Source organism: Scyliorhinus torazame, chromosome 5 (genome assembly GCF_047496885.1).
Source record: "Scyliorhinus torazame isolate Kashiwa2021f chromosome 5, sScyTor2.1, whole genome shotgun sequence".
NCBI lineage: Eukaryota > Metazoa > Chordata > Chondrichthyes > Carcharhiniformes > Scyliorhinidae > Scyliorhinus > Scyliorhinus torazame.
Window position 1 is genome coordinate 114,714,387 of NC_092711.1, and position 11,618 is coordinate 114,726,004.

The following is an 11,618-nucleotide window of genomic DNA, read 5'->3' on the forward strand; positions in this document are numbered from 1 at the left end:
CAAATCTCCCCTCAACCTCCTTTATTGGAACCATTCTGGTGAATCTCCTCTGCACCTTCTCAAGAACCTTCACATTCTTCCTGAAGATGAACACGCTTGAACATTGTCGAAAACAGCTTCTTCCCCGCCGTTACCAGACTCCTAAACGACCCTCTTATGAACTGACCTGATTAACGCTACACCCCCGTGTGCTTCACCCGATGCCGGTGTCGATGTAGTTACATTGTATACCTTGAGTTGCCTGTTATGTATTTTCTTTTCTTTTCCTGTACTTAATGATCTGTAGAGTTGCTCGCAGAAAAATACTTTTCACCTTGGTACACGTTACAATAAACAAATCCAATCCAATGAAGAGTGGTGACAAGAGCTTTATAAAGATTCATAATATATAATTAGAACCATAAAATTCCTACAGTGCAGAAGGGGGCCATTCGGCCCATCGACTCTGCACCTATCCTCTGAAAGGGCACCCTGCCTAGGCCCACACCCCTGCACTGTCCCTGTAACCCCATAGCCCCACCTTATCTGCACATCCCTGGACACTGAGGGGCAATTTATCAAGGCCAATCCACCTACCTTCTCTTCTTTGGACTGTTGGAGGAAACCTGAGCACCGGGTGGAAACCCACGCAGACACAGGGAGAAAGTGCAAACTCCACACAGACAGTCACCAAGGCCGGAATTGAACCCGCGTCCCTGGTGCTGTGTGGCAGCAGTGCTAATCACTGTGCCACCAGAAGCATAGTTTCAGTATTAATATTACTCTTGATGAAGCTCAGATCTACTCTCTTAATATGTCTTGTAGATATACAAAATCCCTCTTCACCTCTTTCTCGCTCCTCCCAAAGAGGCCAGTTGTGTTTTTACAACAATCCAGCAGTTTTCATGGTCACTTTTTCCCAGTGCCGGCTCCACAAATGACCAGATTCATTCAGCTCAATTTTACAACCTGCCTTTGTGTTTCTGTGGGTTCTCTCTCACTCCCTATTTATTGTTTTCAATCAGTTTCACAGGGTGTTCGAAGGGGAGGCTTCAAGGTCCGGAAACTCAAACGAAGCATCACATCAGGATCTGACAGAGTCCTCAATTTATCATATCCTGAATATCATCGTACTTTGAACATGGAAGGAAAAAGCATCGTCCACAGTGGGGAGAAACCGTACACGTGTTGTGTGTGTGGACGAGGATTTGCTCGATCATCAGGCCTCACAAGCCACAAATGCAGTCACACTGACAAGAAACCGTGGAAATGTGCAGACTGTGGGAAAGGATTCACTTCCCCATCCAAGTTGGAAACTCATCGACGCAGTCACAGTGGGGAGAGACCATTCGCCTGCTCCAAGTGTGGGAAGGGATTCACTGAGTCATCCGCCCTGCGGAAACACCAACGTATTCACACTGGGGAGAGGCCATTCACCTGCTCCAAGTGTGGGAAGGGATTTACTTTTTCAGCCAACCTGCGGAGACACCAGCGAGTTCACACTGGGAAGAGGCCATTCAGCTGCTCCTTGTGTGGGAAGGGATTCAGTGATTCATCCACCCTGCAGAAACATCAACGTATTCACGCTGGAGAGAGACCATTCACGTGCTCTCAGTGTGGGAAGGGATTCAGTCACTCATCCGCCCTGCAGACACACCAGCGAGTTCACACTGATGAGAGACCGTTCCAATGTTCAGACTGCGGGAAGTTCTATAAAGGTTCTGGGGAATTGATGCGCCATCAACATGTTCACACTGACGAGAGACCGTTTAGGTGCTCTCACTGCGGGACTGGGTTCAGGCGATCAACTCAGCTCACTGAACATCAGCGAATTCACACTGGGGAGAGACCATTCACCTGCTCCAAGTGTGGGAAGGGATTCACTCAGTCATCTGCCCTGCTGAGTCACCAGCGAATTCACACTGGGGAGAGGCCATTCACCTGCTCCAAGTGTGGGAAGGGATTCACTCAGTCATCTGCCCTGCTGAGTCACCAGCGAATTCACACTGGGGAGAGGCCATTCACCTGCTCTCAGTGTGGGAAGGGATTCACTCAGTCATCCAACCTGCTGAGACACCAACGTGGCCATAAGGAACCACAGTGATTGGATTTTGCTGTTCCTCACATTCAGGACTGAACCATGTTCATTTGGGTCTCTTTCTGCTGATAACAAACTCCAGCCCATTTACAGGGGCTAAAAGTCAAATAAAGTTGATTTGTGTTAAATACCTCTCTGACAAAAGTTAGATCCTTTTGAAGTACTCTCGCTCTTCCCTGTCTCTTCCATCCTCACCTCCAACAAGAAGTGTGAGGCGCTTGTGGAGCATCTTTGTGACTGAGATTGAGTAAATCCGATCAGCTGCCTCTGCTGCTTCCCTCCCTCCCACGAGCCCACCGGACCAAACTGTCTCTAAATTTAATCCTTTCCCGAGCCCTGAACCCACATCTTTCTCTAGTTTCTCTCCCATCTCCCCTCATGCCCTCTCAGAGCTCATCTTGTCCATGCGACCCAGCTCCCGCTCCATCGACCTTATTCCCACTGAGCTACTGATCAGCCAACTACCCTGTGTCCATGGATATTGTCAACATTTCTCTCTCTTCTGGTACTGTCCCTCTGTCTTTCAAATCTGTCATCATCAACCCCTCCTCAATAAAACAAACCCTTGACCTGCCATACTTATAAATTACTGCCCCATCTTCAACTTCCCTCTCCTCTCCAAACACTTTGAACATGTTGTCACGCCCAAATCCTTGCCCATCTTTCCCAGAACTCCCATGTTTGAATCCCTTCAATCAGGTCTCTGCCCTGTCACAGTGAAATACAAGAGACAAACAGAAACTTACCCGGAGAGAAAGACAGACAATCCGGGAGCTTGGATCCAACACCGATATGTTCAGAAGACTAGAAGCAAGGGTAGCAGCACAGTCATTATCGAGAGACAACAATACCTGCTGGAGACAGACAGACAGACAACTAAACAACACAAATCGCAACACCAAGCTACCTAGACCAATATACCCGAGACAGGAAGGAGAATTGGAGACGGACTGGAAGAACTCAGACTTCAGACACATTAACCAAAAACAGATGGAATATCTGAGGGGACAACAGGGAGAACCAAGGAGGTTCCACCTGTTGCCTAAAATACACAAACATATAATTAGTTTATTATTGTCACAAGTAGGCTTGCATTAACACTGCAATGAAGTTACTGTGAAAAGCCCCTAGTTACCACACTCCGGTGCCTGTTCGGGTACACAGAGGGAGAATTCAGAATGTCCAATTCACCTAACAAGCACGTCTTTTGGGACTTGTGGGAGGAAACCGGAGCAGCTGGAGGTAACCCATGCAGACACTGAGAGAACGTGCAGACTCCGCACAGACAGTGACCCAAGTGGGAATTGAACTCGGAACCCTGACACTGTGAAGCAACTGTGCGACCCATTGTGCTACCGTCAGGAAAATGCCACCAGACACACCCAGCGGATCAGATTGAAAGAGAAAATCCTACAGAATCATAGAATTTACAGTGCATAAGGAGGCCATTCGACCCATCGAGTTTGCACCGGCCTTCGGAACCGGCCCCCTACCTAAGCCCATGCCTCCACCCTATCCCCGTAACCCCGCCTAACCTTTGGACACGAAGGGGCAATTTAGTGTGGCCAATCCACCGAACCTGCACATCTTTGGACTGTGGGAGAAAACTGCAACACCCGGAGGGGACCCACACAGACACGGGGAGAATGTGCAAACTCCACAGTCACCCAAGGCCAGAATAACTGAAACATCAACACACTGCTCCTGGGAGTTGATGGTATAGTGGTTCAATAAATATAATTAATGAATTAAAAATGTGTGTAATTTAGAATTAAAACTGAAAATGCCAGATTAACTCAACATGTCTGCAGCATCATAGAATACCTCCAGTGCAGAAGGAGGCCATTCGGCCCATTGAGTTTGCACCAACCCTACAAAAGAACACCCCACCCAGGCACACTTTCCCTTCTCTCTCCCCGTAACCCCACTTCACCTTTGGAACTAAAGGGCTATTTCTAGCGTGGTCACACTTGGGAGAGACCATTCACCTACCTTGTGTGTGGGAAGGGATTCACTCAGTCTACCCACCTCACTTCACACCAACGTGTTCACTCTGACACAAGACCTTTTAAATGTTCCGCCTGTGAGAAGAGCTTCAAAGGCAAAATGGATCTGCTGATTCACCAGCACAGTCACACTGGAGAGAGGCCGTTCAACTGCTCTGTGTGTGGGAAGCGATTCACTCAGCACTTAAGCAAGGAGTCAGGAGGGCTAGAAGGGGTCACGAAAAGTCATTGGAAAATAGGGTTAAGGAAAATCCCAAGGCTTTTTCCACGTACATAAACAGCAGGGTAGCCAGGGAAAGGGTTGGCCCACTGAAGGATTGGCAAGGGAGTCTATGTGTGGAGCCAGAGGAAATGGGCGAGGTACTAAATGAATACTTTGCATCAGTATTCACCAAAGAGAAGGAATTGGTGGATGTTGAGTCTGGAGAAGGGTGTGTAGATAGCCTGGGTCACATTGAGATCCAAAAAGATGATGTGTTGGGTGTCTTGAAAAATATTACGGCAGATAAGTCCCCAGGGCCTGATGGGATCTACACCAGAATACTGAAGGAGGCTAGAGAGGAAATTGCTGAGGCCTTGACAGAGCTCTTTGGATCCTCACTGTCTTCAGGTGATATCCCGGAGGTCTGGAGAATAGCCAATGATGTTCCTCTGTTTAAGAAGGGTAGCAAGGATAATCCAGGGAACTACAGGCCGGTGAGCCTTACGTCAGTGGTAGGGAAATTACTGGAGAGAATTCTTCGAGGCAGGATCTACTCCCATTTGGAAGCAAATGGACGTATTAGTGAGAGGCAGCATGGTTTTGTGAAGGGGATGTCGTGTCTCACTAACTTGTTGAGTTTTTCGAAGAGGTCACAAAGATGACCTACCCTGCAGGTAGGGCAGTGGATGTTGTCTATATGGACTTCAGTAAGGCCTTTGACAAGGTCCCTCGTGGTAGACTCGTACAGAAGGTGAAGTCACACGGGATCAGGGGTGAGCTGGCAAGGTGGATACAGAACTGGCTAGGTCATAGAAGGCAGAGAGTAGCAATGGAAGGATGCTTTTCTAATTTGAGGGGTGTGACTAGTGGTGTTCCGCAGGGATCAATGCTGGGACCTTTGCTGTTTGTAGTATATATAAATGATTTGGAGGAAAATGTAACTGGTCTGATTAGTAAGTTTGCAGACGACACAAAGGTTGGTGGAATTGCGGATAGCAATGAGGACTGTCAGAGGCTACAGCAGGATTTAGATTGTTTGGAGACTTGGGCGGAGAGATGGCAGATGGAGTTTAATCCAGACAAATATGAGGCAATGTATTTTGGAAGGTCTAATGCAGGTAGGGAATATACAGTGAATGGTAGAACCCTCAAGAGTATTGAAAGTCAAAGAGATCTAGGTGTACAGGTCCACAGGTCACTGAAAGGGGCAACACAGGTGGAGAAGGTAGTCAAGAAGGCCGGGGTATTGAGTATAAGAATTAGCAAGTCATGTTGCAGCTGTATAGAACCTTAGTTAGGTCACACTTGGAGTATAGTGTTCAATTCTGGTCGCCACACTACCAGAAGGATGTGGAGGCTTTAGAGAGGGTGCAGAAGAGATTTACCAGAATGTTGCCTGGTATGGAGGGCATTAACTATGAGGAGTGGTTGAATAAACTCGGTTTGTTCTCACTGGAATGACGGGGGTTGAGGGGCGACCTGATAGAGATCTACAAAATTATGAGGGGCATAGACAGAGTGGATAGTCAGAGGCTTTTCCCCAGGGTAGAGGGGTCAATTTCTAAGGGGCATAGGTTTAAGGTGCAAGGGGTAAGGATTAGAGTTGATGTTCGAGGCAAGTTTTTTACACAGAGGGTAGTGGGTGCCTTGAACTCACTGTCGGAGGAGGTGGTGGAAGCATGGACGATAGTAACATTTAAGGGGCATCTTGACAAATACATGAATAGGATGGGAATAGAGGGATACCGACCCAGGAAGTGTAGAAGATTGTAGTTTAAAAAGTGCAGAGGGAAAGGTACAAACATCACCAGAGATTGACTATTTTCATGTACTGGAATGTACCTGGATGTCAGATTATTTTTTAAAGTATTTTTTTCATGAGATGTGGCCATTCCTAATTGCCTGAAGACCATTTCAGAGTCCAGCACCTCACTGAGGGTTCGGCCAGACCAGGTAAGGACACCAGAATCATTACTGAACCAGATGGTAACTCAGACCAGCTTCCATTAACTGAATTTAAATTCCTCCAGTGACTATGATGGGGTTTGAACCCATGTCCCCAGAGCATTGTCCTGGCCGACTAGCCCAGTGACTTTACCCCAGCCCATCATCTCCCCCTGATAGATTGATCTGTTCTATTGAACTATACCCAGGCTGAGTTATTCCAATTCCCGTTTGATGGTGTGACTTTTCTCTTTTATTCCAAGTAGGACATACAGAGACACAGGTCCAGGTATTTCCAATCAGCTCGGAGATAACTCCCTCATTTCCCATTCCCAAGAATTTTATTTTGAAAGATAACAGGTGGGATTTTCCGGTCGCACTCCTCCACCTTACCAAACTCCCCAAGCCCAGACCGGAAAGTCCCGCCCAAGGTAAAGGACCTTTAAAGGGGCGGCCCGGTAGCACAGTGGTTAGCACTGTTGCTTCACAGTACCAGGGTCCAAGTTCGATTCCCGGCTTGCGTCATTGTCTGTGCGGAGTCTGCATGTTCTCACCGTGTCTGTATGGGTTTCCTCCGGGTGCTCCGGTTTCCTCCCACAAGTCCCGAAAAACGTGCTGTTCGGTAATTTGGACATTCTGAATTCTCCCTCTGTGTACCCGGACAGGCGCTGGAATGTGGCGACTAGGGGATTTTCACAGTAACTTCATTGCTGTGTTAATGTAAGCCTACTTGTGACTAAAGATTATTATTTAAAAAATGTTCCAGCAAATTTTCATCCCGCCCGCGATGATTCCCGCAGCCGGAAATATGACCCCAACAAATGGGATGAAGCCAAATCTTTAAAAGGCAAAGTCGTTATTTCAAATCATTGCCGTGCTGTCAGGGGAAAGGGTTAACTTCTCTGCTTGTTTACAAAAGGGAAGAGGAAACAGTCACAAAGCTTTCCACAGCTTGTGAGCTCCGAAACATAACTTCAAGGCTGAAGTTTATATTCAGAGATTGAAACATTTTAGTGCCTTTTCCATTTGTACCAGTAAATTGTGATTCGCACTGAAAGGTTTACTTTCACTCAGTAATTAGAACATTTCACTTTCTCAGCACAAATGCTTTAGGTCAAATCCCAATTGTTTTCTTCCCTTGTAGCTGGTGTGTGGAGAAGATCATGTTCACTGTAGATCTGTCAGCACAGAAACCGCACTGTGCTTCTGGATAAACTCAGTCTGCAAGTAGATGAATCTTTTAAACATCACCCAAGTGAAGGTCTTCCCCTGACTCGAAGGAGTGAGATGTCCCTGTAGTTGATGCTGTCTCCTCTGTCACTGCAGTTTTTATTGCATCACACATGTTCCGTGGACCAGTCTCACAGCCCAAAAGGGGAGGGCAGGAAGGTGTGACAGTCGATGGGACTTTCCGTGTGTGGGCAGTTCAGCTGGAATTCCATCCTTGCTGGGCACCTTGCTGTTTGGTCAGCAATCAATGGCCTTTTCCAGCTCAAATGATGAGGGTTCCTTGTCCAACTCAACCATGATAGGAAGCTGTAGGAGAGTCAAACAGAGACTGGGAGATGCCCTTCTCACAGGGATACAGCTCACTGTTGTGTTCAACCCAGCTCCTCCTCACTCTCTCACCATGACTGACACTGAGCATGCTCAGAGCACACACCCACACTGCACCTGCGCACTGGCCTCGTACACTCACTGATCGGGAACTTTCTGCAGCGTGGGGGATTCTGGGTAACACAGCCGCCATAGAGCAATTAGTAAACAGGAAGATTCTATTTCCCAGTTAGCAAAACAGAAGATCCACAGTTAGGCAAGATGCTGGGCATGAAGCACAATGAGAGTTTTGGATACTTTATTTAATACAGAAGCACATTATTCTGATATCACTTAGACATGGGCAGCAAGCAGACTGATCTACAGTATGTACAGTATTTACAACACCTGGGACACGTTAAATCAAAGAATTTAGAATTTACATTGCAGAAGGAGGCCACTCGGCCCATCGACTCATCTCATCAAACCAGTGATAGATTTAGTTTACTGTTCATAATTGTGACTGGGTCACTCACGATTCATACAAAATGCAAATCCCCAGGTTTTTTGACCCACTCCCTCCAGACTTGTTTTCACTCCAAGGGTCTTGACATCTGCCTTAATCTTTATCCAGCCATGTATGTTCAGCTCACACTGCCCAACAACCAGCCTCTCCTGCACTGGGGCACAGGGTTTCCATCACCAAAAATCTGTCCTGGTCCACGCACATCGACGCTACCACCAAGAAAGCACAACAGCGCCTATACTTCTTCAGGAAACTAAGGAAATTTGGCATGTCCACACTGACTCTTACCAACTTTTACAGATGCACCATAGAAAGCATCCTATCTGGCTGCATCACAGCCTGGTATGGCAACTGCTCGGCCCAAGATCGCAAGAAACGTCAGAGAGTAGTGAACACAGCCCAGTCCATCACACAAACCTGCCTCCCATCCACTGGCTCTATCCACACCTCCCGCTGCCTGGGGAAAGCGGGCAGCATAATTAAAGACCCCTCTCACCCGGCTTATTCACTCTTCCAACTTCTTCGATCGGGCAGGAGATACAAAAGTCTGAGAACACGCACAAACAGATTGAAAACAGCTTCTTCCCCGCTTTTACCAGACTCCTAAATGACCCTTTTCTGGACTGACCTGATTAATACTACACTCCTGTATGCTTCACTCAATGCCTTTGTCTATATATTTACATTGTGCACCTTGTGTTGCCATATTATGTATTTTCTTTTTAGTTTACTTTCTTTTCATTTACAAAATGATCTGTTTGAGCTGCTCGCAGAATAATACTTTTCACTGTACCTCGGTACACGTGACAATAAACAAGTCCAATCCATATCGAGGGAGTAATCTGCCTCTCTTGCATTGGTGCTCTGCATTTCCCTCATAACACAGAGGCATAGAAAGGTGACAGCACAAAACAAAGGCACTCAACAAATTGTACCTGTGCCAACTTTCTGCAACAGTCACAATCCGCTGTCATTGGCCCTGAACTCTGCAGATATTTTTCTCCTCAAAAGATACGAATAGATGAGCAAGGAGCTGGAGTTGGCTATTCAGCCCAGTCTGCTCCACCATTTAATAAGGTCATGGCTGATCTGATAGTAACAGATAGTTGTCCAATTCTCTTTTCAAGGCATCAATTGAATCTGCCTCCACCACATTTTCGAGCAGTGCATTCATGATCCCACACGCAGCACAGAATGTTTTTCTTCTCATCATATGACATCGGAACAGAATTAGGCCACTCGGATCGGCTCCGCCATTCAATCATGGCTGATATTTTTCTCATCTCCATTCTCCTGCCTTCTCCCCATAACCGCTGATCCGCTTATTAATCAAGAACCTATCTATCTCCATCTTAAAGACTCTCAGTGATTTGGCCTCCACGGCATTCTGTGGCAAAGAGTTCCACAGATTCACCACCCTCTGGCTGAAGAAATTCCTCCTCATCTGTTTTAATTCCTCATCATCATCTGAGGAAGGAACTGTGCCCTTAAAGCTAGTGAGTCGAAACAAACCTGCTGGACTTTAACCTGGTGTTGTCAGACTTCTTACTCTGTTTTAAAGGATCGCCCTTTAGTGTGAGATTGTGTCCACTGCTTCTACTTTTTCCAACTAGTGGAAACATCTTCTCCATGTCCACTCTACCCAGGCCTTGCAGTATCCCATAAGTTTTAATAAGATTCCCCCATATCCTTCTAAACTCCAACAAGTACAGACCCAGAGTCCTCAACCGTTCCTCATACAAATTCTTCATTCCAGGGATCATTCTTGTAAACCTCCTCTGGACCTTTTCCAAGGCCAACACGTCCTTCTTAGATACGGGGCCCAAAACTGCTCATAATATTCCAAATGGGGTCTGATCAGATCCTTATACAGCCTCAGAATTACATCCCTGGACTTGTATTCTCGCCCTCTTGACATGAATACATTGCATTTGCCTTCCTAACTGCCGACTGAACCTGCACGTTAACCTGAAGAGAATCTTGAACAAGGACTTCCAATTCCCTTTGTGCTTGTGATTTCCTCAGCATTTCCCCATTTAGAAAATAGTTTATGCCTGCTTCGAAAATCCATAACCTCACACTTTTCCACATTGTATTCCATCTGCCACTTCTTTGCCCACTCTCCTAGCTTTGCTCAGCATTGCTTCTTTTTATAATCACTTTAAATGAATGCCGTCTGTTTATAATCTTGCCCTAAATATGACTTGCTTGATCAAAGGTCAATTGCAGATCCTTAGTTTTAATGTGGGCAAGTGCCTTTCCATTTGAGAACTGTTCAATAAAGTTATTTGAATTATTTGTAGCTAGGACAGCACGTGGAGCAGTGGGACTACAGCGCTGAGGAGCCGGGTTTGAATCCTGGCCCTTGGTCACTGTCCGTGTGGAGTTTGCACATTCTCCACGTGTCTGCATGGGTTTCACCCCCACCACCTAAAGATGTGCAGGTTAGGTGGATTGGCCACGCTAAATTGCCCCTTCATTGGGAAAAAAATAAGAATAACTGGGTACTCTGAATTTATTATTTTTTTTAAAAAGGATTATTTGTAGCTTCCCCACCAATCAGTGACCTTATTTTTATCGGGAATTAACTGTCGTGTGTTTCGAACCTCTCCGTATCTAAATTTCCATTCACCATTTTTCTGTCCACCTGACCCAGTCCATGGCTTTCTCCCTCATTGTCTAAAACATATCTGCACCTTTTGTGTAATCCTGGTGCATACATTTAAGTCTAAATCATTGATATATACTGGAAACTGTGGAGTCCCACTGGAAACAGACATCCAGGCATCATTCAGTCCTGGATGTGACTAACAGTAGCAACAACAGCTGAATCTAAACCCTGCTGTTGCCTGTGAACTTGCTGATGTCTGTTCAGGTTGTTTGACTGAGTGAATCTCCTCCCACACACGGAGCGGTTGAACAGCCTCTCCCAAGTACCGCTCCCACGTTTGGGTGACACAGTAGCACAGTGGTTATGACGAATGTGATATAAAATAGTTACTTTAGGGATATTAGTTACTGTAATGTAGAGATAGGCCAGTCTCATTCTGGTGAGTTCACAGACAAAGGATTTCAGACCGCATGGCAAAGCAAGGAGGAGGTGTGTCCACCATAGGGGGAGAAAAGGATGCTGGGTAATAGGGGCCAGAGGAAGGGATTGGAAGTGAGCCAATCAGAATGTCTGACTAGGTCAGGAGTGGTATAGGATGACCTATGGGAATCGTGTATGTGAAACTTGATACCATTTGAATTGATTTGCAGAGATCCCTTTGTCTCTTTGTTCATTCGCTTTCCGGGGTGTAGGAGACTAGATGTGTGTGTCTTATG

At 46.3% G+C, this 11,618-nt stretch overlaps 1 protein-coding gene across 2 annotated transcripts in view; it reads left to right on the forward strand.

Annotated features, from left to right (window-relative positions):
- LOC140419508 (uncharacterized) overlaps positions 1–11,618 on the forward strand; it is a 46,132-nt gene that overhangs the window by 3,823 nt on the left and 30,691 nt on the right. The window contains exon 3 of one of the 2 annotated variants that reach the window (XM_072503401.1): positions 1,005–3,832. In XM_072503401.1, coding sequence (XP_072359502.1) covers positions 1,005–2,083 — 1,079 coding nt within the window. In that variant the 3' untranslated portion in view covers positions 2,084–3,832. Of the gene's footprint in view, positions 1–1,004; positions 3,833–11,618 lie in introns of those variants that run through there. The other variant, XM_072503402.1, reaches the window with a different exon arrangement.